Raw genomic sequence first — 27,617 nt, forward strand, 5'->3', positions numbered from 1 at the left:
AAAAAAAAAAGGAAAAAAGAGGGAAATGCATTGTTGGATCAACAGAATAAAGAATTTTTTGGAGTAGGTTATTCTGTAACTTTTGTTTATGTGGGTAGATCCAGTTTCTTTGAAATGACTTTATGCATAAATCAGGGAACTGTATACCTTAATCCAGAGGGATGCCGTGAGGAATCTCACCTCACAGAAGTGGAAATGAGCGGCTTGGAGAGGACTGTTGGGTTTGTGGCATCCCTTCTGATTATGCTGGTGGCTGTATTAAAGTACGGATTGTAACAGTGAAGTCTGTTAACTGGCTTTGTAAAGTCCCACTTTGTTGTCCTAGTGGGACAACAAAGACGTTCTGGTATTCAGTGCAGTCTTTCGGAAGTTATTTCAGTGTATTATAGGTAGGAAAAAGCTAGAGAGATCCACTCGTAAGGAACAAATGGTCGTGTGGGAAGGTTTGCTCCTTGCAAGGCAGGAGCTCACAGAGCCCTGAAAACACAGAGGTGTGACAGGAGACAGGTGATGCTTTAAATGAGCCCTGCTGGAGGACTTCATCTCTGCTGAACTCTCTCCCCCATGTAGCAGTATGGGGGTGTGTGGTGTAAGCGTAGCGTTCAGCTCTGCCCTCCCTCCTCAGGAAGTCCTGAGATGGCGCCAGGATGGCATGAGGTCACCTCACCCAGGTGCTCCAAGCTGTGTTTGTGGAACCACCGGTGCTACATCCCGATAGGAAGCCTGGAGGATGTCAGTAATTTTTCTTGACATGGAGGAACACTTTGAGGTATTCCATAGTGAACCCGCTGGAGACTGCTCAGTGCCTTTCTTGATCTGTCAGTAGTGGTGACGATGTATTTTCTTTTCAGTAATGTCTCTTATGGTACAACTGGTGAATAAGTGTGATCTTACTTCCCCTTCAACCTTTTCCTTTGTTCTGTTCAGTATGAGAACACAGAAAACTGACTGCTAAAAGGCACGGCTTGCCCAAGCACTTTTGCTGGTATCTTTTTCTGTCAAATCATTTTCTTATTGTTATGGAGACTTTTCCTGAGCATCTCCTTGGCTGAAGGATTTAACTCTATCAGGCATGCCAAGCTGCTAGCATTTAAATATCTAGTATTTAAATTAAGGGCCCTCTTACTCTCAGCCTCTCTCTCAATTTTTCCACTGTTTTGTTTGCAATAGCAATGAACAGTTCCAGCAGAACTGCTGAGCCAAATTCCTTGCAGATACAAAACAGAGTTGAGGAACTTTTTAATGGCAAAGATCTGGATCATTAGATCTGACCCGTCTATGTAGAAAACACAGACTTTTTAAAACTGGATTGGAAAATAATACCCAGGGAGGCTGAAGACTTGCTACGGTCACACACAGTATTGATTGTGTGGCAAGGAATAAAGCTAATGCATGTTTGTCCTTGCCAGTTCCTGCGATAGATAACTGAATGTTGCAGTTTTTTTCAATTAAGAGAAATTTCAAAGACCTTTGTAGGCAGAAGAGTGCCATAAAGGATTGCAACAAAGTTGGAGGATGGTTCCCTGTAAATGCACAGTGTTCCAGCTCTGGAGATCTAAGATCTTCCTGCAAGGATGCTGGAGAAGCTTATCAAGGGAACTGGGAGACAAGGGCTGCTGACTACCAGGACTTGTGTCCTCAAAACTCGTATGGTGTTCTGAGCATGGAATGTTTGCACATCTCTGCATCCTTTCTGATGGAGGTGTCAGTGGTTCAGGTGCTTCCCCTTTGCATCTCATCCTGCTAAAGTCATTCCCCATGCTGTTTTCCAGAAGGCATGTCTAGTCCACACGTAACAATTATTTGCTTTTCTTCCTTACTGTTTTTCTTTCCCTCTCTACTTCTTCCATTTGTGTTCATCCATTTACAAATTAGTATTCATTAGGAACATAAGCATCTCCATCCTGAGGGGGAGGAAAAAAAAAAAAACACCTCTGCACTAAAACTTATTCCTCCAATCCTATTTTCCTGCATTCTAAGAAGACGTGTCTGGTGTAATCTTAATTTCCAAGTGACCCGTAAAGTGGATCTAACTGTGGTAATCAGAGCTCATATGAGAGACTGCTGTCAGAGGTGGTTGTTGGAACAGTCCCTGCAGCAGAATGCTGCCTCAGCTCAGCTCTGTACCCCTTGGAAGAAAGTGAGCATTCATTTGTATACATAACGTGGGAACAGGAGGGAATCCACAATTTAATGATAGTTACCATCTTTAATGAGTTATCATGACATTTCATTAAAATGGCATCCATGCTTTGAACTGTCACATTTCTGTACGAGGCAGAGCTTTAGTAACTAGGGGAAAAATTGCTTCATTACAAGGGATGCAATAGTTGTGCAATTCATTGGTCTGTGGCTGAATGGCATGTGGGGATAATTTACTGGCAGAAAGATAACTCTTGCTTGTGTAATTAGGGCTGTTTAAAATTTAAATATATAACGAAATTGTTTGTCCACTCATCTTTCAGAGGGAGGTTTTCCTGATGCTTTTCAAAACGATTCATATTTAGAACTCCTTCACAAAGACTGTCCTTCTGGCACTATGGGGTTTTCAACAAATCTCACACTCTCGAGTCAGACACGCAGAGGCCATCATGAGGTTGAAAAGCGCACAAACAAACTATTGTTAGAATTTGCTGATGCTGCTGCCAATGCCAAGGGGGGCATCTTGTTGTTGTTTGCTCATATGATTTAAAGTAATGCGAAAACTTAGAATGAGACAAATTGAGAGGAGGCAGATCATGTGAAAGGACTGGGTCTTCCCCATTGCTATGGGGCTGAGTGGTATGCAGATGTATACGCAGTGGGAGGAAATGTTTTCTAAATACTTGGTATCAGTAGTAAGGGAATAAAGGGTGATGCTGGAGGAGCTGGGAGGTGGAACAGAGGTCACTTGTCAAAAAGTGAGGCCTGCATTTGTATTCATCATTTAAGTATTAAAGTCCCCGCTGTATGAGCACAAATGATTGATTTCTCAATAAATTATTGCTATGCCTGGCTCACTGATATGACAGTGAATTGCACTGTCCTGTGCAGCCAGGTATTTTTTTCCTCCTCCAAATGTGTGACACTGTTTAAATGATACTAAATTCTTGTGAGCAACGTGTGTAGCAGTATAAAATGAATCGCATTCACGTATTCTTTTGAGGCTTTTATTTAACATCTCCTTTGCTCAGTTTCTGAAATGTAAGACTACGCCTTTGCCAACCTCAGGGCCTGTATTGCACTTTCTTTAAATGTAGGGCCCTTGAGATCCTACTGAGATGTTCTATCTACTCAAAAAGTCTGAAGATGCACACATGGCTTGCACATCTCTGTGGCTCCAATTCCTTGTTTTTGTTTTCAGTCTTGAACCTTTCTAGTCCATCCCTTGCTCCTGCCACAATTCATCATTACACACCCCGTGCTATTGGGCAGAGTGACCTATCTGGCTGTTTCAAGCTTCAGTCTGGTTTCTTTTTTTTTTTCTTGTCCTTTTAAACCATGCTACTGGAGATTGGTAGCCATGGTAACTTCCTTATCTGTGTTGAAAAATAAATACAAAAAAAAATTGCCTTTTTTTTTTTTTTACTATTTATATATAAAAGTGCAGAAGCAAAGTGGCGTGTGACTTCTGTGACTAACTTCTTATTTTGAAGTCTCCACTGCTTCTGTTAAATGTGGAACCAAATGATCTGAAGGCGGGGGGTAAACCTCTGCTCCTTTTCAAGGGATTCTACTGGCAATGTGCAGAGAAGGGCTGTGGCTGCATTCAGCCCATGTTGCTCTGGGTTGCCCACGGAGGATGGAGTGCAGGCGAGCTCCAAGAGGAACCACAGCTGAGACCCAAGTTCACTCTTTTTCATGCCTGTTAAATAGACCATCTCCCACAAAAAGACCTGCATTTGCTGTACCTTTGTGTCAGCTCTTGGCCTTGGAATAGGCTGAGAAATGCACCTGCTGTCAATTAATCTGATAGAAACCTTTCCAAGATGAAATTGCTGCAGGTTTAAAAGTCTTTGCTTAATTACTGCATCTTGATATCCAAAGACTGGTACATAATTCAGTGATTCCTCATAAAGCCAATCAATATTTCCATTTCAAGTTCCACATAAAAGAACCTGTAAATTGCAACAACAAGTTTTCTTTACGTTCATTATATGTAATAAGTGCCTGCAGTGGCTTTCCAGTTTTTATTGCCTGTGTGCCACTGACATTTAAAGACAGTGTGCTGTCAGCTCCTTGTGTTGCCATGTGCTCTGAAGACCACTCAGATGTATACTTCTGGGAAAGTGACTTTTAGGGGGGGATCTCATCTAAGATCTTCATTTATTTTCCAGTCACTGGACTCCAGCTGTTGCTAAACTCTTGTAAATGATCAGCTTTCTAACAGGTCGATCAGCCTAATTCGTTCTGCCTTTCTCCTACCTACGCGGTGTTGTTAGGAGTGGTGATCCCCCCTATTAGACCAGTAGGTACAATGAGTGGGGAAAGATGTGTGAGACTTCTGTCAGTGCTACGTTTGTTTGTGTCGTACCATTCTGATGACTTCTTTTAATCATTAATCCCAGTTTCTGTGAGAAAAATGGAAAGCAAAGATTTTCACTGATTATGTTTGAACAGCTGGAATTGGCAAGAGTGTATTTTAACTTCAGATAACATGCTGTTTCACTTTCCACATGTGATTTTGTTTTACTTTTTGGATTGGGTGAACGTAACTTTCAGAATTTCAGTGAAAATGCTTTTGCACATGAATTCCTTGAGTATATGCCAACATATGATTACAGTGCTCTTGTTTACAACATTCCTATTCACAATCTATTTGATGAAAGAGTTGCATCGAACAAATGCAAACAAAACAACAATTATGTAGATTCAGCATGAAGAAAATTACTTTAAAATGTTTGATTTTCACAGAAGTACTTGTCCTGGAATAGCTCTGTTTCAATCTTGCTTCTTCTGTTCTCCATACATGACAATGTGTGCATTTGTTTTCCAACAGAAACTTAAACTCCGCGTGCCGTTCCGTTGCTCACTGCCTCCTTCCATGCCTCTGATTCACCAACAAACTATTTCTGGTTCTGTTCCTCTGCCTCAATTTCAACTCTTACTAAGTGTCCATGTGGCTTTGCCCTCTCCTTTCAGCGTGTGTCAGCGATTTCTGGCTTGATTTTTGTTTTTCCTTTTTAATAGATCCCTTTATTTTGAATGGCAGAGTGGCTCAGAGCTCTCTGCATGGCCATTTCTGTTCTGACAGGCTTCAGATTAGGGACTTTGGCATCCAATTGTGACAATGTTAGGCATGATGTTGAAGGATAAATTAGGAGCATCTGTTATTCCAGAAACGGGCTGCCTCTATATAGCCTGAACTGATTAGCCAAAATGGATTTTTAGATTTTCCTACAACTGAAAGGAAAATATGGCAACCACGTCCACACAGGTTTGTGCATTTACAAACATGTTTAGTTTTGTACTTAATGCGTAACTCTATTTTTTTTTCCTATCTTGTATATGCAGTGAGAAGTGATCCCCAGAATAGTAACCATTGACTTCAGTACTACACTGGTAATTATCTGCTGGTTAAAAAAAGAATAGGTTTCTGTGTGACCGTATTCAGAATAAGACGTGGCTGTGATCTACAGGACAGCACTGTGAGATGGTTTTCCCTGCTGAGGAGCCATCCAATTGAATGTGCTACTCCAGGTGCTGGGCTTGTTTGGTTGCAGAGCTCAGGAGAACAGAGCCTGGGTGTCTGCTACCTGATTTCCTCACTCCATCTGTGACCTTGGCCTCTGAAAAGTTCCACTTCAGCTGGAGGTGCTGCTCTTTATTTGATTTTCTTCTTTCTGGAGAGGAGGAGCTTGCATTCCTTTGCAGAGATTTCAGATTGGAGTGAGGACTCGGATGAGCTGCACGGAGCTCAGCACTGCTCCCAGCTGTTGTAAGCGTGTCAGAAACTGCAGGGAGAGGAAAACTTACTGTCATTCAGTAGAAGCTTCTTAGCAATTTCTGGAAAAATCTTTCTTCCTTACGTCCTCTCAAGTCATCCTTTCAGGGCGGAAGTACAAAGGAAGAAATTCTTGTTTAAATCTCACTTATTTTCTATGAATACCTTGTTGCCAATTTGTGCTGTTTCATGCCCTTATGTGGAATCTGCTCGTCACGAACGCTGACGAATGCAGGATAAAGTGCACTTTCCTTTGGCTGTGCCAAATGGATACGCAGCAGTGTGCTCAGCTAAATAAACCTAGCTGCAGATTACATGTAGTACCAGGACTGTCTCAAAGAGCTTTTCTTTCTTGAAAGAACCTGTTTAAATTGCACGCACAGAGTTACCTTGCAGTACTGGTACAGATGTGATGCTGGTATCCTGTATGAGCCAGCTGGATGTGCTGAGCCTGGTCCACTTGTCTGCTTGGGATTTTCAAATCCAGAGTGATTGTTTAAATTTTCACTATTACAGACTGAAGTACAGACTTCTGCTTTCCCAATTTAGTGACTCTTCGCTGAGGTCTGAAACCAGGTCCCAGGTTTTAGCTGTAGCAGCTAATCCTTGCTACTGAATAATGGGTAACCTTACATTGCAAATATGTTACAAGATGTGAGGTCACTGGATGGGAATGAAGAGCCAGAAAGAAGGTTTATCACGTCTCTGTACTTCCCATAATAAGCCAAGTAGCAGGAGCCAAATTTGAGCCCCATTACAGAACATGTACCAGAGCACTCAGTTGCTGGTGAGTTACTGCTGTCAAAGTTCACAGTACAGTATTTCCAAGGAGTGTCTCAATGTGGGAATCAGACCATTGGATGTGGCCTTTCAGTTTTTAGACTTATTAATTAGTTGGTGTGCATTTACTTTTGCAGTCCTCTGGTAGTGGATGAAAACACAGGCATGGTGCAGCAAAACACCATGCTTGGGATATTTCTTCCCTTCAAATAATCATTCTCCCGGTTGCCAGCAGCACTGTTTACAGCCTGAAGATTGCAGACAGATGTGTTCATTCAGTGTGGATTTCCAGGCAGTTTTCAACCTTTACTTTATTTTGAAGTGCCATGGGAAAAATAATCCCTGTTTTTGTATGCTGGTTTTCATGTATGCAATTGCAAATGTTGGGCGCCAAGAATGCGAAGGATCCAAACCTACAGTAACTGGGTCAGTCTTGAAATGCCATCACGTGTTTGGGCTTTTGCTTTTTTTTTTTTCCTTTGGTGAGGCAGCAGAACGTAAGGGTTGAGTTAAGAGGCAGAAAACAACTGAGTTTTATCTCTCCAGATTTTTCTCATTAGCTAGAAAATGGTAAACCTCAAAGTGAGATTTATTAAGGATGAGCTAGCAAGCAGGTTCCAGCTGTGAGCCAGGTTCTATACTGCATGTTCTGAAACTACCACAGTTTTTATGCCAACATATTAAGGCAAGCAGGTTCCTGGATCTGAGTCATGGTATCCCAGGCAGATTTGCTGTGGCAGTGTCTGTCAAGGTCAGTGTGGATGAGAGGCACAGTTTTCTGCACTGCAAGGTGTTCTGCAGCTCCATCTTCAGTTTGCAGTTCATGTCCACAGTCACAACCTATGGTAGCACTGGCACACCAGATCCTCCTGGTGTGTTTGAGTGGCATGCTAAGCAGAGCTACTTTGAAATTAAATTCTGCAGTGAATGATAAGATTGTGTGCTGGGGATATTGCTCTTGGCTATGGGTTTGGAGAAAAAACACATTTTTGAAATGGGCTTCATCTTCATCCATTCCAACTCCAGTCAATCACATTTAATTTTCTGCCAAGGGCACAGAGTATCCATCAAGCACCAATAATTTGGTGAACGTGCAGGCTGTATCATCTTTGTCGTCAGTACTGTCTGTTCTTGGCATTCGTGGAGGACTAGACTGTAGATGTGTCGATTAGCAGATATGCTGATCAGTCATGAAAATTCATTTCCAAAATGAAGTTGGATTTGGAATGAATATTTTTTCCACCTCAAGCAATGTGAGCCTGAGTTCTTGATTATCCGTAATTAGTTATACTCGCATTTAGGCTATTTTATATACCCTCAAGGTGGTGTAAGCTGGTATGAGTATTAAATATGAGGTTAGATCTGAAGTGTTAAAGCGTTTCAGCGAGTTGTTGGGTGCTTGGAGGAGGAGGCAGAATGGGAGTTGCCTTTTCTTAATTGTCTTTATGTGTAAATTGATTTATGTATCACCTGCTATTTTATTTTCTATTCGGAGGTCCGATACTGTCCTGAGCAGGTGTAAACCAAGTGGTTCTTTCAGTCTGTTCCTAGAAAGTGATGTTTTCAGTAGTTGTGGTTAAGGAACATATTTTGAGGCATACTTACTTCATTCTGAAGTTACTGAGAACTCTGTTATTTCCTGAAGGACAGATGTCCTTCTCTAGAAATCCCAGTACAGAAGACTGCCTTGCCTTTCAGCTTGTGTTGCTATGAATGTCCCCCTTCCACCTTAACTTCAATACCAAAGCCATTGGGAGACAATTCTCTATTTTCCAGTTGCACTGATGGTAATGAGGCTCCATGTGCTATGGGCTTTCAAAAATCCTTGCAAGACCAGTCACTTGGAATTCAAAGGGAATTTTTGCAATGCTTAGGAGCATGTGCCAACATAGCTCAGCTAGAATTATATTGCCTCTTGTTTCCACAACAAAATGGCCTGTCCAGAGTTCAGTGTCTGCCATCATAATACCTTGGGAGTACTGGTGGCTCAGTGTTCCTTCAAGTCTCAGTTTTTCCATGTAAACCCAGACAGCCTTTGGTTTTCCTGTGCTAAAGCCAGGTTGGTACTGTGACTTTCCATTTGTGAAATTTAAGCAAGAACACTGCCTCAGCCTACATCTTGAAACAAACAAACAAAATAATCTCCAAGCAGCTGGCTTTCAACTTGGTCCAAACTTGCAAGATTTTACATACCGTGCAAAAGATTTTTCTCTAATGCTTGTCTGTGAACCTCTCTCCCAGAAATCCTGAGATTTCTTTAAGCTGTCTCCACTTGTCATCGTATTGCGCAGCAGCAGGGAGCTGCATTTTCCCTTTGGCCTATTAAATGATTTTATTGTAGAGACCACCATGTGTTAAAGGAGGTATGAGCAACCTGGTAATACACAGAGGTCCAGGACTTAACAGTAAGCCCATTACAACAAGTTGACCCAGCTGTTACCTCTATCTTTGATTTGCTTAGGGTTACTCTACTGTATGGTCAGTCTTTGCCTACTCACATACGTAATACTTACAGCCCTCATGCTTTGGTCCTGCTTTTGTACCAGGGAGTGAGCAGTGAAACTTCTTTGGGCTCACTGGAGGCAGGATATGGCTGCATGGTGCATCCTGGCCATAGGGAACTGTTCTCCACGGTTCTATATTGTTCCTTCTTTAACAGATTAGTGTTCATTTGATCTTCCCTTGGGTGTTTGTTGTCCTCTTTTAATTGCAATTTTTTTGAGTACTCACACTCCTCTGCTTAGCTGCTAAGTTTTGCTAATGAGTTCCTGATGTATGCCAAGATAGCAAAGATGATTAATGAAATTATTACACTCCCAGATTCTTGTTCTGACTTGCTGTCTTTAGCTGGTGTTTAACTGGTTTCAGACTTGGATTTGTCTGCACTGTTACCTGCAACACAGTCCTTGTGTTTTACCCAGAAGCAGGAAAATTGGAACGTGCTTTGCTTCACTCAGAGGCTGTCATGCAAAAATCGCTCTGGAAAGTTGCATGTAGTGAGCAGGCTGGCTGCAAATGGCTGGTGATGCAGTCATGGGCCCTACTGAATCCAGTAGGGAGATGACACAGGAGCTCACTTTCACGTTTGGCAAAAGACACGTTCTTTCTATGCCAGGCTGCAATTATCCCACAGGCCAGAAAACAAGACTGGCAAAGATGGTGAAAGAATATACACTAGTACAGAGTGGCTTGAGGGGAATTAACAAATCTCACAACCTCTGTTATATTGCTTGTTTTTCTAAGTACTTTTCCTCCAAGTCTAGAATACAGCACTTAAGCTCATTAAAAACACTTAAAGTTATAAACATTCACCATTTGTCATTTCCTTTGCAAACAGTGCTGATCGGATAAGTGTGCTTCCTTTCTTTGTGGATGAAAGTTTGCTCTGATAAAAGCAGATTTAATAGAGTATGAGATTCTCTTCTCTTCGGCAAGTATTTAGTCTCTCACTGATGTTTTCTTTTCTAAAGAACTTTTATGTGTAGGGAATTTCAGATGTGAAAAGCAAAGAGTCCTTCACAATAACTTATGAAGGTATTTGATATAATATCTGCTACGTGCCTTGAAAAGCAATAGTGCTGAAAATATGAATGGTGGAAAAGAAAGGTCAGATAATTATTATGGAAAATACTAAAAAATGCATCCAGTGTGCTTCAGCTACTTTTAATAAAAAGGTATGTCAGTGGAAAGCAGATTCATATATTTTTTTCCTGAAATGGGTATGGATTTCCATCACCCTAATGCAGCATGGAGGCAGTTCCTGAACTTTTTCCTTGATGCCTTCGTCCCCTGGTTGATACCTCTAGAAAGGTGCAACTGCATTGGAAGTAGAAATCCTGACGGTTGTGTCTGACTGTAAAGCTTGATGTATTCCAGCTCCATACAACATTTTCTTCTGTACTACTTCAATGACTCTGCTTGTTAATCAGCCTTGTAATGGAATTGGAGAAGAGTCCGGGCGTTGGCATGAAAGCAGACCTCTGTTTTGTTAAGGCCTGTGGCTCAGTGAGTGTTCGCTCCTTTCCTAGTGAGGATATGTTGTGCCACTGCCAAACCCAGAGCTGCTGTGGGGCCAACAAGTGATATAGGAATGATAGAAGCAAAAACACTGTTAGTTCCTAAAAACAAGAGTATGAAACAGAAAACACGCAGGGCCGGGCTAGCTGTTACTTTAAACTCATGAATGTTTGGAGCTCATAGTTGAAAAGGAAATAACCCCAGCATGGTTCACGGGCAAATCTTTCACACACGCGTAATCTTTCTACAAACAAATCAGTTGTGAAGATGTGGAGAGAAAGTGCTGCAGCCAAGACATCTTTCACAAAGAGGGAGCTCTGAACAGAAATCCAGGCTTCTGACATTGACCCAAAGTCTGAAAAACTTCTGTTTTTCGGTGTTCTGCAGGTTTCTTCTGTAACTTCTGGCAAGTCAATTCATCTCTTGTTGTCTCCTCTTAATATCTGTAAAATTGCTGTTAAGGCATTTTCCACAGCAGTGCTGAGGATCAGTGCACTGCTAGGTATTGATTAGATGCCGTGGTATTCAGGGGCAGGCATGTAGTTAAGGCTGCAGGAACACAGGAGCAGCTCTGCACATGCGAGGTCTGAATTTTCGTGTTTCATCTTCAGTGGGAGCAGAGCGTGGGCTTTCTTATCTGTATGCATTAGATTGAATCTCTGTTTCTAGGCTGTACTATTTCTCAACTGCTGAGTCTGTACACTAAGTCGACATGTAACAGGGCATCTTCTCACCTAGTTGCAAAACTCAGTTTAAAAGCAGTCAGGACAGCAGGCTGCTAGATCATCCTGCTGATTTTCTTGCAACATCCCTTCTCTATTGCATCTGGAAACTCACTGATCCTTGAATCTAAAATGTCAGTGATTTATAAACCATTTAGTTACATAAAGATTATCCATGCCTTTAAAACTATAAACTACAGTTTGTGAACTGGGCCAATACGTTTCGTGATACCTCACCTCGCTGATGACATCACATCCTATCCTAATTATTTCAATTTTTTATTTCCTTCTCTTTCCTTGCTAACATTGCTGTTTGTAGGACAGTGCTGACAGCTCACAGTATTATTGGGGAAACTCCCATGTAGGCAGGCAGGACAAAAGGAGAAAGCTGTGTTTAGAAAAGGCAAGGGGTGGCTGGTCAGTGGCTCCTCATGCAGCTCATGTTTATGTTAAGTACTATGGGCAGAAAGAAATTCTGCTGAGAGCCTATAAATCCAGGCATTCACGGGTGTTCAGGTGCCTTATCTCCCCTTGAGGATTTAACCACAGACTGCTCATGGTCTCCTTGAATGCAAGCACTGATAGGTTAAATTTCAGCATTAACAACGGGGGATTTCAACACATGAAGAAATATTACATGAGTTCTCTGGGCACTGGCACCGCTTCATCCATGGCTGCTGGAATGTGCCACGGACACCCAACACGATGCGCAGGTGGGAACCAAGTAGGTGCTCCTGTGCATGGTGCCTGGGGGGTCCTGCATGGAATCTGGGTCCTCAAGCTTAAATTCATAGAGCATTCATGTGCGTAGTGATTGGGTACTCATGCATAAAATATGGCTGCCAAGCACAGATTATTTGGGCGCTCATGCATGAAGCACTTGAGCACTCAGGCACGACCTAATGGGGTGTTCAAGCATATCCCAATTAGGTGCTCATTGGTGCAGCACCAGTTGAGCACCCATGCATAAACTAATCGTGAGCTCATGCATGAGTTGGTTGTGCACTCATGAATAACAGCCTGATTAGTCACTCTTATTGGGTGCTTGTGCATCAACTACTGCTTCTGCATAAACTGATCAGATGTGCATGGATGAAATAGTTTGGCACTCGTGCATGACATAATGGTTGTGCTTGTGTGTTGTTTTGGCACCCATGCATGAACTAACTACGTGTTCATGCATGAATGCCACGGGCCTTGCAATTTCAGCCTGATATTTCAATTTCTGTGCCTTCCAAAATCTTCTGCACTTTGGATGGTTTGGAGTTGAGTTTCAATTGCTCAACTTGGGCCCAGAGCTGAGCAGGATTGTAATCCGAAGTAGAGGGAACAGAAGAGCTCCTATTCTTGCAAAGATTAATGACCATCAGTTCTATGGGTCTGTGCCATCCTAGAATATTCTCCCAGCTCACATTTTTCTGTCCTTACCCTTCATAAACATCAGATTCCCTTTGCCTGTTCCAGATCACTCCACTGTTCTCCCCAGGTTTCTTTATTTCTTTAGAGCTCACTGTTCATAGCTCTCTTTACAGAAAACAACTTTAGTAAATAAACTAAGTTGTACCTGCTTCTTTCCTCTTATGTCCTTGGGTCTTTCTCAGGTAATGTGTGTGCCTGTGTTCTGGCTGAAAATTGCTTCTTTTAATCACAAGACTGACATTTTGCTGGCGAGGCCTCATCCCCCTAAGGAATCCTGATTTATAAAAAGAACCAACACTCCTGAAGTAACTCAACCCAGCACTTTTTTTTCATCATGAAGCTCTGTCAACAGCAAAGAGTTGGTGGTAGAATTAGTAAATATTTTTATCAGTGGCACGCTTCGATGCCAGTGCACAGAAATAAATAAAAATCCTATTTGCAATACTATGGCAAATATGTACTGAATATGTCATGTAAGAACACATCCAATTGCATATATGCAAAATACATGGCTCTGGCTCTGGATACAATCACCAGATGGCACTATTACATACACACCTGCTCTTTCATCATTTTTGTTGTTACTGTACTGTGGGATGCTCTTTTGAGGGAGCTAGCAAACAAGAGTTGCTGTTCCCTTAATTTCCCTAACTGGATTCTGCTCTTGTGACAGAGAGCTCCCTGGGGAAGGGGCGGTCGTGCCTGACATTATTTGCAGGCTCTTTGTGATCGTTTCTCTTCGAAGATTTGTAGTGCAACCAAAATTGTTGTACTGAAAAAGCAACCAAGGAACCTTTCCCAGACATGATGGCACAACTTCCTCTGAACCTGATCTGTGGATCAGTGTGTTTGTCTGCTTACTCACACAGGTTTGTGTACCTGCAGATGTTACCTGCACATCCAGAAAACTGAATTCCTGATGCTGGATGCAAGGTTTTACTTCTGATTTCCTAGAACTACCAGTACATGTGTAAGTTCCCATGGAAGTCAGTAGGTGTGTTTCTGTATAGATGAGGTTGAAGAAACGGGCTCTGTTCGTGATGTATGACCAACTTCATGTTTTACTGGTATTAAACCAGCAGGACTGCCCTGTTGGTTGCTGTTAGTACTTTCAGGTGGTTGTCTTGTGATTTTGAGGTTTCAGGCAAGAGCCTGATTGGAAATGGGGCGCAAGTGAGATGCAGCAGCTGCTTCTTGTCCTGGGCTTAAAAGTGGTGCAATTTCAGCAGTCTGAGTCTTCAGTAAAGAAGTAATAGAGCATCTCCTCCCAGGATGTTTCCCTCCAGAAACAACAGAGTCAGGCATTCCATGCAGGCCTATTGCTGCGTTTCCAAAGCAGGTGAGAAGGTAACAGCTCAGCTCTCACTGTGCTCTCCAGCCCTCTTAGGCCTAGGGGAGAGCTGATGTGCTGCTGGCTGAGAGCACACAGCAAAGAGAGCCTGGTGCTCCGTTTTGCAGCATCGCAGTCAGTTTGAGCTTCCCCTCCCTTGGTTGCCTGCTCCTGCCAGGTCCTTTGGGAAAGCTGACATCCACGTTTGCCTGACCTCTTTTAGCTGTAGGGAGTTCTGACGGATCAGTGACATGTAAGCATGCCTTTTAGTCTGTGGGATTCTCCTTGTAAAAATAAAAAGCCTTGGCTGTGCCCATGGCAGGGCCTCATTATTGCTCCTCTTTTGGATGAACCCTGCACTACAAGTGTCAGTGAGGTAGTGAAGCACATACTGTAAAAATGTTTAAGGGCAAAGCCGTTCTTTATTATTACTTTTTGAAGGGTATTCCAGGGGTCCTTTCCAGGCTTTTGCAGTGACTCATTGTGAAAGTTCAGGCAGGCGTGTTGTCTCCCTTAGTTTATGCAATAAATAAATATGCCAGGCATATTTATCTGATGAACAAACTCCCACTGGAATAGGACATCTGGCTTCTGTCCCTGACTGCCACTGACTCGCTGCAACGTCTCAGCACATTGGATCTCAGTTTACATATTGATAAAATGAAGATAGAAGTATTGACTCCCTAACAGGTGCATTTGGAATTAATAACTTGTAAAGCGTTTTTAGACTCATCAGTATGAGACAAATGTACAAAACCCTGCAGTGCTGATACTTTACAAGTACAGCGCTTGTGTGAGATCAATAGCAACCTGATAATAACACAATAAGAACCTTTTCTGTTTTGGGGAAATGCAGGACGGGATATCACACAGTTGCTTAAAAATACAAGAATATGATGTAACCTTAGCCTAAATTGAATCAGTGCTGTCTTTATGCATAAGCATCCAAAGAGAAGGAAGGTCTGATGGCTTCTATAGCTTCTTTTATATCTGTAGCTGGTTCCTTTTATTGGAAGTGTTGGATGAGCTGAGGGCTTTGTTTGGAGTCTTGTTTTTTTCTGCTTGAAAAGAATTGTGCATGAAGCCATCTGGCTTTTTGCCACTTCTGCACAGTGCAAATGTAATAACTCCTTGTAACACGCACTAGCTGTTGGACTGTATTTGCTCTAAAATACATCCAAGCACACCAGGGATTTCAGCTGATGCCTGTGAGTGCCTCCCACTGACTGCAGTGGGGCTCTTGGCTCAGGATGAGATTCTGCCACAACACTCGTATGAAACTCTTCTTAGTTCTAATTTTTTAAAGCTCCTCATCCTACCAACCTGTGGCTGCAATCACGGCTGTCGTGTCTTTGCTTTTAGTCCCTAGGTGCTATGTGCTGTGCTGGTCCTGTGTCCCTGTACGAGTGCTGAATTATGAGCATCAGAGGGCATCTGTGTGCTCTGCAGGGCCGCAGCCTCGTGTCAGGCAGGCTGCTGCCAGTTAACTGGGAGTTGAGTAAGAAACCAAGTGTTACATTCATTTGGTAAATGGAAAACATGGAGCAGCCCCTCCCACATTTGTTTCTCCCTGTTCAGATTATTCATTTCCACACCATTAAAACACAAATGTAATTCCTGCCCTTTAAACTAATTCATGCAAAAACTTTTCCTCCAACCACCGTTCCGTCTCTTAACGAAAGCTGGGATGGAGTAAGCCAAGGATGGAAATTAAAGCATTAGAGAAGTGCTCTGCTCAGTGCTGCATTCCTGAGGTATCTTATCTGATTCTGTACAGTTGCCACAGGCGTTTGGGGGGCCTGATTCTGCCCCGCTCTGCATGGAGCTGTGTCAGCAGCAGTCTGAGCAGAGGTGGCTGGATTCCGCTGGTGTAAATGCTGCTGTGAGTGAGGAGGGATTGGGCCCACTGCCTCCTTCCTGGCAGGAGCAGACCACACCACTTGAAGAGCTACCTTAATTGCTGCTGAATCAGTTAGGCCATCTTTAATCAAATCCTCCCCTCCCCAGCTTTAACATGCGATTTTTATCTTTTTCCCTGTCAACAGTATTTAGTTATATTAATGGCTTTGCTGGCATGAGCCAACATGGATTTTAATCTATTTGATTTTGGTACTTTGTCCTCTTACACTAGGAATAACCCCATCATATCTGCAAGCCAAAACTATCCCAGCCTTACCCAGATTTGCACAGTGAACAGAAAGTTATCTGCACAGGCACCTGTCTTACTCTTTACTGCTGCTTTGCCATCAGTGTCTGCACAAAGTCTCAGCTGCCTTCCAGCACTGTAAGCATGGCCCTGGGACCTGCTGGCTGTCCCTTGCGTGGTGCCTTGTGATCAGGTGAAATCAAGAGGGTAAGAATGAGTGCAAAGTCCCCCAGTTCCTTCTTTGCTCCCTGGGTGGTGGTACAGTGACCTCACTCTCTTGGAGCTAAGTGTGAAGCTACAAATGAGGCCTGAAGAAGTTGTTATTCAGCACAAATAAGCATATAGAAATGTGTTCATCTACATCTGTGGACAGGAATGTGACATAACGCCAAACCAACTACAGTACTTAAGGTTGCACTTAGTTATTAGGGGAGTGACAGTGATGCTGAGTGCATCTCCCAGGATGCCTGGGCATGATTGAGGAGAGACAAAGAAATTGGGAACAGAAAGAAAAATGACCAGGAGTAGGGCTGGAACTGGATGATCTTTAAGGTCCCATCCAACTTAAGTTGTTCTGTGAAAAAGACACTTGATGTGGCTGAGCCTTCTGCTGATGTGGGGCTGTTTAGCACCATGTACTTTCTCACGCTTATTGAGTTTAAGCATCTCAGTTGATGGGGCATCTACTGTTTCCCTGGGGAACTACCCTAAATTCCCCTTCGTCTTTATCTTACATCTTCCATTCTTAAAGCCCACTAATGAAGTGAAATACTCCTATCCGTTCTTTCAGTGTTTCACACAATATTAAAATATATTCTTTCTTCCACACTTGGGTTGGCAGGGAGATATTTAATATGCAGCCATGCTGAAACACTGAAGGAAGCCAGCTGTAGGTTGGGGCAAGGGCATCTTTGCTGTCTCATTTCTCATCCTTCAGTGTTCCAGCGTATCCTGTACCACCTGACTGAAACAACTGGAAAACCCGTATTCTTTTGGTTTTTAGAGTGTTACAAAAGCATTCAAAGCTGAGATTTCTGCCAGGACTGTGTGTTGTTAGCAGCGAGGCAGATAGGATTTCATAACCAGCACAAGGAACCTCCAGAAATGGGGGTGAGAAAACGATGTGCCAGTGGGTATTAACCTCTGCTGATTGACATATGCTGCTGTTAGATGTTAAGTTTATTCTTGTTAGAGCTATACAAAAAAGAGGAACTTCTTTGTGATCTTTTAGGCCACCCTAAATAAAGTAGAGAAAAAAGGCATTGTAACCAATTGAAAAAACTTTTTTTTGGTGGCAACTACATAAATAGACAAAATGTTTTGTTTGCAGCTTTTTGACCTTTAAAAGCTTTTCTCTTTTTAGCAAAAGAGAACTAAATACTGAAATGGATATTGTGAGCTGGAAGATTAGAATGGTTTGATTTTTCTTGATTTTCTTTTCATATACTTTCTCCCATAACAACAACAAAATGACGACTGTATTTTTGTCCATCCCTCATTTAAACAACAACAACAAAGAAGTGAAGGTCCTCATCTGCACAGAGATGGGAGATCCACGGGAATGCTGTTTTGAACATCTTACACATTTTTCTTTCCAAATGTCTCCGAGTGGAAGTGGAAATAATGTAGGGAATAAAAGAGAACAAAGGCTGGTGCAGGAACGTGATGACAATGCAGCAAGGCACTTTATGAGCAGAACTGCTCAAACAGCTGGAGATTGTATTACATTGTTTATCATGTTTAAACCCGTGTCAAAATGACATATATTGTGGAAGTTTTTGTGTAAGATTGTGAACTAGGTATTATGTGAAAAAGTCAACCATATGTTATAATATTCTTCTGGGGACAAGAAATCTAACTGAGACTACAGGGAAGGGTGAGTTTGGTAAAGAAGTCATCTTCTCCTGAGACAGAGGTTATGGTATGGGCTGCATACAAAATACTTGTGTGGTTTGCTGAGTTCCATGAATCACACAATTTATTTGACTTTTTTTTCCTGTTTTTTTTTGTTTTTTTTTTTTTATCTTTTTGCATGGTACGCTTGGGTTTTTTCTCTAATATATTTTATAATTAAAAAAAAAAAAACAACAAATACAAATCGTTCCTTCCCATATACATTTTCTTCAGTGTGTGATATTGAGATATCCAAAATTAATGTACCTGTGGCTGGCCACATGGGAGTGTGTCGTTTATCTTCCCTAACTCAGAGAGACTCTTTCTTGTCGTCATATTTTGGTTATGGATGCTTTGAAAATGTGCAAGTTAGCAGCAGGCTGGTGCATGGCAGGGAGCTCCCCGAGCTGGCTGGACAGATTGAATTTCACCCACTAAATATCTTTCAAACAGTGAGAATTCAAGCAGCTCCAACTTTCTATGGTCATTTGTGTTAATAAAGTTTGACAGCCTGGATGTTAATGGAAAGTAAACAGGAGAGGGAGTGCTAACAAGGTCATAATGAAGCTCACATTTAAATTGAATTGAAATGAATATGTGAATGCTCATTAGAAACAGTTTGCCTTTCTCCTCTAGGCTGTAGTGCAGCATGTGGTAGCAATGGGCAGTTCATGAGTGCTGGATAAAAAGGAAGCTGTAGCTATTCTGCAGAGTCATGGACAAATCCTATCTGGCTTAATAAAGAAAAACTGAACCTATAAAGAATGGAGGCAGGGGAGGATGCTCTCTGCTGCCTGCAGGGAAGCATTGATCTCGGGTCAGATTTTACCAGATGGGAATGCTTTCAGATCTGATGCTGAACTCTAGACTGCTTCACTTCTTGCAGGGAAGGGCTTAGCAGAGATGCTGTTGGCTTGCAGATCTGTTAAAGAGGTTCTTTGCTACTACTGTGCTCAGTCTTTTAACTTATTCTACTTTAAATGGCTGAAGTGAGTTTGCTTGTTTTCTCTCACACGCGTGCATACGATGAATATGTCATGGCAGAGGAATTGAGCTGATTGATCCAAAGCTGTTGGCTTTTTCTTTCCAGACGTGCTTTCCTAATTCCAGATGGATAAGAGAACGGTGGTGTGCAAGGAAGCATCCCCCTCTGCTCCCTCCTCCTGCCTTTGGCACAGTTGTGTTTATTGCCTATGACTGAGGGAGTTTCAATATTCTTGCAAAGTTCTGTCTGAGGAAACTCGGAGAGCACAACATTATTGGTGCAAAACCCTCTGTAACCATCAGATGCCTTTCCATGCCTCAGAAACATTTCAGGCTCTTCTGTAATAAATGTAAATGGCAAACCAGAGGTCAGGGATGGTCTCAAGGGCAAAGGCTTGCCTAATCTTTATTTTCTCTTTATGAGCCGCTGTAACAACTTTGAAGGTATGACAGAAATCAGCAGAAATGTGAGACAAGGCACTCTTATTAGGAAACTGGCACACAGCTTCTCTGGTTTGTTCTTTGAGTTTTTCTGAAACAACTCTGAGGCCAGGATCCTCAGATGGTGCGAATTTGTGGATGTAGATTTACCCCAGCAGAGCTGTGGTCTTTCTTTTCAGTGATATTTCTCACCCCTACCAGAAGATGCTTGCAATGGAAGTTTTCAGCCATTTTAATCTTGGTTTTAATATAATGGTTCTCTGTACATATTTTTCAAATGACTGTAGAGATGACAAATTGCTTGAGCTTAGCATTTCTGGATGACTTGAGGAAATGGGGGCCAGTTGATGAGATAAGTGTTTTAGTCTTGTGGTGATCTTTAGAGCTGATCCTCATAAATCTCCTTAGGAATGTGGGGAGATGGGGGGCAATTTGGGGTTATACTCTTGGTTCGATGGCTTTATGTTCTTACATTTATAAGAGCAGGATTTTCATCATTTTAAGATATCTTGATGCTATTTGGAAAGATGGAGATAATAGTGCCAGTTTGTTAGGCTGAATACTTGGGTTTTTTTTTCTCCATAACTTGCATATTTCACAGATGACCTATATACATACATGGCAACCAAAAAGTTAAGGGAAAAGAAACAGAATCCCTGCTGTGCCCAACAAAACAGTCCATCTGCCACTCAACTCCACATAGGATGTTTTGGGCTGTTGTACTTATGGGGAAGAAAACAGAAAGATTTGCAGAGCTGGCAGAGGCAGTGCTGGCACTCACACAGTGATGTGACTAACTGGTTAAGATGCTCAGCTGTAATCTGGGAGCCCCAGGTTTGATCCCCTTATGTTTGAAAAATGTCCTAATCTCACCCTACCAGACTGGAAGTCCCTTCAAGGTGAGGCTTGCCCTGTCTCTTCAGTGTTCCCTTTTGTGTAGTACCCTGAGATTTGATGAGAAAGGCTGTGGCAGCCTTGTGTGAAGCCCAGCCAAGAATGAATGTTGGCCTTAGGCTTGCTAGTCCCCTCCGCTGGCCAAAACTGGGCAGCAGATTCCTCCTGCAGCCAGATATTGTTTCCCAGCAAACAAAATCTTTCTCAGCAAGTTTGCTGTGTACTAGAAAGAGAGTTTGTCCGTTTCTCACTGAGGCACTGCATGCCTGCTGCAGTTGATGCTAAGCCTCCCAAACCATTCCGTGCTGTTCAATTACAGTAAATAATGTGCTGAAGCTAATTCAGCTGGCAGTTTGGGGACATTTTTCTTAACTTTGCTTGCTGAATTTCCTTCCCCCTGGACCCTAACTCTTGTAACTTTTGAAAATGCTGGGCGCTTCTTCCTTATCTTGCTCTCATTAGTGTTTACCTGTATGGTTCTCTATATTAATACAAAGGGAGAACAAACACCTAACTTTGGTTTAATCTAGCAGGATGTGACTGACAGGCCCGATACATCCTTGAGTATGGGAAAATTGAGTCTCTGACAGGTTTAATCTTCCTTTAGCTGAACATCCACGCAGTAAATGTTTGGGACAGAGCTCCCAGAAATCCCTCCCTGCCACAGGATGGCTGGGCCCTACAAAACACAAAGTGTAAGAGCCCCATTGTAGGGGCAGCATGCAGAGCAAACCTTCAGGTGGGTAAGCATGGGCTGAGGTAGGCTCAGCTATTCATGCTGCTGTGATCTGAGCCATACCTGGGAGCTGTTTCAGCCCCCCATGTGTAAAATTGAATCTCTGCCATTTTAGCCAGACAGAGCAGTTTTACTTATCTGAGGTGCTTTGGTTTGCTTTTATTGATGGATGATCTCATGTCCTAGTTCTTGCTTTCCCTTTTCCTGCTATCAGGAGTTTTCATTTGCGTGCCCCTGGATTAGCAAATAATTTTGCAGACAGCATGGCACAGGGTGCTGTTTGTACTCCCATTGATCCAGGTTGCTGTGCCAAAAGCCAGCCAAGCACCAAGTCTGCAGAAGCCTACCAACAGCATGGACTTGCTCAGGACTGTAAGTCTGGCTGCTTTTTCATATGTTTATCATGTAGACAGGCCTAAGATAAATGGTTTCCTACGTACAGGGAGCAAAGTTATTCTTGCTGGTTAGAGCCTGCTGCTTTCTGCCCAGTTCTGCCTTGGACCCTCTTGATTTTGCTGAGCTAAACCTCAGCATTCAGGCCCTGGGTGCTGCCAGTGCCAGGCTGCCACTGCCCACTAAGTGTCTCCAGGTGGCCCGTGCCATGCTTGGAGCTCAGGGCTGCCCTTACCATTAATTTGGGAGCACTTTGATGCCCAGTCGTTCAGTGACAGGAGATGAAGCAAATCAGTTTGAGCAGCATTTGTATTTGAATATCCTGTGTGCAGAATGCAAAGGCTCTAAGGCAGAAAGTTAAGTTTTGAACTAAACAGAAACATTCCCAATTTGTCTGTTTTCCTTGGCATTTGGTTTTCAGCAGCAACGACAAAACTTAAAGTGTTTCAGCCAAAAATTCAAATTTTACAGTTTTCAACCAATTTTTTTTACACTATGATTTCTGACATTAATTTTCATTTTGGGGGTTCTTCATATTTTATGTGTAAAAATTCATTAGAGGAAAAACACTTCTGTCCAACTCTGGGTTTAAGAATTAAATGCTCAAAAGAAACTGAGCTGTTCCATAAATACATGGCAGGCACTTTCTCCTCCCTTCAGGCCAGTTCCTAAGCTGGGAAAAAAAATTGTTGCTGGCCTTAAATCTGATGAAATTCTTCCGTTGCTTCTGTGTGAGAAAGTGGTTGAAGTGGCAGAAGCTGTACTGTGTGTAAAAGCTGGGTCAGTCATTTAGAAAGGACCCATCCTCAAGAAATCGGTGACAACTTTTTCCTTTGGGATGATAAATTGTCAAGTCCTGGAGAAAAATCCCACTAAAAACATGCCCTCTGAGTATCAAAGCACGCAGAGCAGGGGCACAGCACTGTGCTGCAGGCTGGATGGAGAACAGAACAGAGATAAAAGTGCTGGGGGATGCATGGGGATGGGGAAGGGATCATCATCCAGCCTGGTAAGTCCATTTATTTTTTTGTCACCCCACACATAGTAAGCATTGGCACCTACAGCTGACAGATAAACAAACCGTGCTCTTTTAGAAAATATGTGAACAGGGTTGGTCATTGTCAGCCTTGCAGGCAAAAAAATAATAAACACAGATGGGTTTTGGAGAGGGATGGAAATGCTCTGAATTCTCCCAGCTGAAATCCAGGCTTTGAGAGGAGCCAGATGAGGTGTCACTGGTAGGGATCCTCTTATTTCAGGGGCTGAGAGAACAGGGAGCACCTGGTGTGTTCATTACTTCATTCATAGGGTTTGCTATCTTCTAAACATGACTGACTTTCTCCTTTGTGCTCTGATCCTTCCTGGGCTGCTACAAGAGAGCAGCGGCGATGCCATGAACTGCCAGCCCTGGTTTTTTATATCACTGTTTTTTTTTCTTCTTCTCATTTTATACTGTGAAAGGTTTGGCCCAAACAAGTTTACAAACAAAACAGAAAACAAACAAAATAGAAAACTTAAGGATTCCCATTTGTGAGCAATTTTTATGTGAGGTATAGTAACACATATAGGTATGTACATAGTAATGATTGATTTCATTATTGTTTAGTCTACAAAAGCTATGGCATCAGTTCTCAGGATCTTATCGTGGGTGCTATGCTAACTAGTGCTATTTGGGAAGTCTCAGCAGCTAGAGTTAAGATGCTGGGTTTTGATTGAAATGCTGAATCCTAAGCAACAAGTTTTTTGTGTGTGTTCAGGAGGAGCTTGGTAACATGAGACATTGAGAAAACACCAGTTGTTGATTTTCAGGTGCATTTAAATGGCTAGTGTTAGAAATACCAGTAAAATGCTTATGAGATAAATCCAGCCTAACACAAGGCTCATGAATCCTTGGTGCATAATAGGATTTTCCTTGTTCAGCCTTACAGTTTATTAAGTACAGAACTGTGATGAAATGGGAGTCACCTGCTATGAACCTGTACAAAGCTGAAGTGGTGGAAAACAATGATTTTTCATTGCAGCTGCTTTGGCTTCTGGAAGCTTTGCTGCCTCACTCTGGCCGGGGCGTCAGAGTTGCTTTCAGAGTCACGCGTGCTGACTTTGGGAGCCTGCTGTGTGCCAGGCCTGGGGTCAAGGAGCTCCTGTGCACCCAGGCTGGTGGAGCAGGACTGTGCTGCTCTCATATGGCCGCTGCAGCTCAGCAGCCGGGCACGTCCTTCAGGGAGCTGCTGACCCCTGGTCTGGACAGGAAGCTGGCAGCAGCTCGCTGCAAGGTGTTGAGGGGAAAATAGATTAGTCTGAGACAGAGCGAGTCTCAGAGCTGTCACGGTGCTTTAAAAAATAAAGCTTGAGGTAAACAAAGCAACAGGCTAGCTTCTGCGCCGTCTGTGGGATTGCTGCTGCCAGCCTTTCCAGCGGGGCTCAGGAATTCCACCTATTTCCTACCCCAGCTCCTGCCTGGCTCCAGACACTCCCTGCATCTGCCCACATGGCCAGCACTAACTGCTGCTCCAGCGAAGGAAACTGAGGCACACACAGGCAAGGCCTTTGCCCTGAGCAGCCAGCAGCACCCGGGTGGCCGTGTCCCTCAGCTGGTTACACGCTGGGAGCGAGTTATGGCTTCTTGCTTTGATGCCTTGCTGTCATGATTTCTTGGTCTCTGCATCATTCTTATAAGTTTTGAATTTCCTATCTTTAGATTTCAGATGCTTTAAACACCTGATAGCTTAATACTCCTGAGATGCTGGATGGTTTTTTGTCATCTGTTGTTGCTGCTGCAGAGGCAATGCCATAAGCAGGATTCTGTTGTTTGAGGCATTAGTAATGGTGGCAGCTACAAAGGACTTAGGAGGTTTAGCAAATACATGGCAAAGAAAAGGAAAGAATAATGCCAAAGCTGCAGGGGACCACAGGTGTGATCGCATCACTGCTGAGACACTTCCAAGCAGAATCGTTTCCAACACCAGTATTTTTCACTTCTCGTTTTTGAACAAATGAAGAGATGACACCTCTGCCAAGCACAGCACCTGTGTGCCCAGCAGCAGTGCCACTGCTGTCCTGTGCACCCCGTGGGGTCACAGCATAGAGCTGAGCCTTTGCTGCCCCTGAACTGTCAGCAATTCCTTTGCTGGCTCGATTTGACTCAGGTTGGCTTGACATGGAAGCCAGTCTGCTGCCCATCTCCTTTTTGAGCTTTTCTGATAGGGAATAAATGATATGTGCCCCCTTCCCCCCCCCTTTTTTTTCTGTTTTCACGTTAAAAGAATGGATGCAGTGGTTAATAAAACCCAACCCCAAACCCAATCCCTCCCTCCAGCTTCTCCCCTGCACAGCCAGGCCTACCTGTTGCATGGCACCGTGCAGCTGCAGCTCCTTCCTCTGCTGGAAGGGAAGCCATTCCTTCCAGAAGCAGCATGAAAACAGCATCCTGTCTGCTTTAATCCCTGGCTCCCACTTCCACCACGAGTGACCGTTAGCCATGAAAATTCCAGTAAACTTTATTGCCGTTAAAAAATGTTGTATATTATTTGAAAACCAAAAAAGGCAAGAAAAATGTTATGGGACTGTTAAGAGTCCACAAGGAATCCTCATTTCTTGTTTGCTTTGGGAGTTCCAGCTGGTCTGACATGAATACTGCCTTACTTGATGCTTTGCAGTACTTTTTATGGAAGCTGAAGTAATTGCTTCTGGAGTGTTATTCCTTGAGTTTCTTCAGATAATGTCATTTGGGTGACAACAGTAACTGAGTAGTCAGTTTTGCCTTAAAACGCTCATATTAGTTTGGTTGTCCTATTAAAATAGGAGCCTTTATTTAAGAATTTAAGCCGTCATAGTTCACTTATGTTTTGTTTCTTTAAGACCATCATTATAAATTAGATTGACTTGAGAATTTGGGATGAATGGGTAGAGGTCCTAAGGAGGAGGGCATGCGTTCCCCATCTGCATCTGCTGTCTTTTTTCCTTCCACTCTCGTTTCATCTGTGGTTTTCAGAATGTTGAAAGTGTAAGATGTACACACATGTACAAAATGGACACAGTGGGAAAGACCTTAATTGAGATGCGGGTTTTTATCTAAAACAAAACATTCGTGACAATGCATTTTTCTTCAGAATGGGATGTTTTATATTGTTTTGACTGTAGTTTAATTTTTCATTTAAAGAATTCTTTGAAGAATTCAGTAAGTTCCTATAGAGATATGGTAACTATGAAAATAAAGGAATCAAGCTCACACCTGTTCTGTTTGTGTAGCCAGATTCTATGATTCTGTTTTGCTTTTGAAACTTGGCTCATGTGTCACCTACCTCTGTAACCAGATAGGTAATGTAATACATCGTATTATGCTGTGATGAATCAGAAGATGATTCAAAGATCTGTGTTTTTAGCACACTGTGTTTAAAAGAGGAAGGAACAGGAGCTCAATTTGATGTCTATTTTCCGCTCAGTGGCTCCAGATTGATGTGAATTACACTTCCTCCATTAGATTCTGTTTTAGAACTGACTTGAGACCCAAGTGGGGGAGGTTGATCCTGGTGTCACCCCCACCTAAGTAATGGGGGTCTGCATAGGGCACCTCAGTGTGCTCAGTATGGCTCAGAGGAGAACCGAGCGAGGGCTCGGGGAGTTCCTCAGGGTTTGTGGGACCCCATCCCACCTTTGGGAGCCTTGTCAGGGCATGGAGCTGCTGTCTGCATCCTCAATAACTGAGTTGTAGCAGTTCGATTCAATCTTTTCTTTGAATTTCCTGTGTGATCACTTTGTCTGACATGCAGATAACTGTCTAGACATCTATTTAAAAAAAAAAAGAAAAAAAGTCTCTCCATCCTGCAGTCTGAAAGACCAGAGCGCAAATTCAGATGGGTAAATACAGGGCATGTGAGATTGATTTGGAACCAATAATGTCGAAGATAAGTACTTGTACTGGACCCTGAGAGCTGCAGCTCAACTGCAGAGTCCTGCATAGCTTTTAGATCTTGCTGCTGCTTACCTGTTCACTATTGACGGAACTGGAGTATTCCATTTCCCCAAGTGCCTTAATGGATTTGTTTTTTTTTTTTAAACAGGCAGCTGTTCCTGGGAGGGGTGCCATTTTTTTGTTGGTGTTAGCTTGTTTTGTTCTCACAAGAAAATATCATCATCCTCCTATTCACAGCGCTCCGCTGAAGGAAGAGAGTAGAGCATGTATGAACTTGGCTGTTTGCCTGATTATTTACAATGTGCCTGTAAGAGGAGCAGTTCCCAGGTTTTTTTTTTTTCCTAAAAACTGTATTCAGTTTTCTGTTTTTACGTTTCTTCGACTCTCCTAGAGAGCAATAATATTAACTTTCATACTGATATATTCGAGACCTTGCTTTGTCCCTGCAACTTGTTAGCACACAGCTGAGCATCCTGTCTTTCATGCAGTCCCTCAGTGAAAGAGTTTGTTCTCCTACTGCCTCACGTCCCTGGAAACCTCCCCTAGATCAGCAACAGCAAGTAATTCACAAGCAACCTTTTCCTCTTTTTTTTTTTTTGCATTGGAGCAAATTAAAAAGAATCAGACATTGCAATGTAATGTTCTGACAGAATAACAATAGAACAGCAGAAAGTACAACACATGGCAGCAAACCCAAAAGAACCCTACAAGTCAGAAATTGCCTGGGAGACATCAGCTGGATCACTTTGGGCTGATACACGTTACACAGGCAATTCAGAGTCAGGAGCTGCTCCAAAGAAGCAGGTATCTAAAGAGGGCAGGGGCAGGCGAGAGGTCCTGGTATTTCTGTATTGCAGGTGGTACTGAGCAGGGAGCAGGCAGCTTGCCCAGCGTCTTGCAGGAAGTCTGCAGCAAAATTGGGAAATTAACCCAGATCCCATGAATGCCCTGCCTCCTGGCGCGGCCACAAACCGCTCTTCCTCTTTGGTACAATTTAGATTCCCAAGTTTCCTGCAGTTCCCTTAAA

At 42.8% G+C, this 27,617-nt stretch overlaps 1 protein-coding gene across 4 annotated transcripts in view; it reads left to right on the forward strand.

Moving 5' to 3' along the window:
* The window catches only part of COPRS (coordinator of PRMT5 and differentiation stimulator), a 133,594-nt gene that overhangs the window by 22,984 nt on the left and 82,993 nt on the right, over positions 1–27,617 (forward strand). The window contains exon 3 of one of the 4 annotated variants that reach the window (XM_090122104.1): positions 626–873. The exons of the other annotated variants lie outside the window; for them this stretch is intronic. Coding sequence (XP_089978230.1) covers positions 626–750 — 125 coding nt within the window. The 3' untranslated portion in view covers positions 751–873. Of the gene's footprint in view, positions 1–625; positions 874–27,617 lie in introns of those variants that run through there. 4 annotated transcript variants of the gene reach the window in all.

Source organism: Phasianus colchicus, chromosome 20, assembly GCF_987193195.1.
Source record: "Phasianus colchicus chromosome 20, bPhaCol1.hap1.1, whole genome shotgun sequence".
Classification (NCBI taxonomy): Eukaryota; Metazoa; Chordata; class Aves; order Galliformes; family Phasianidae; genus Phasianus; species Phasianus colchicus.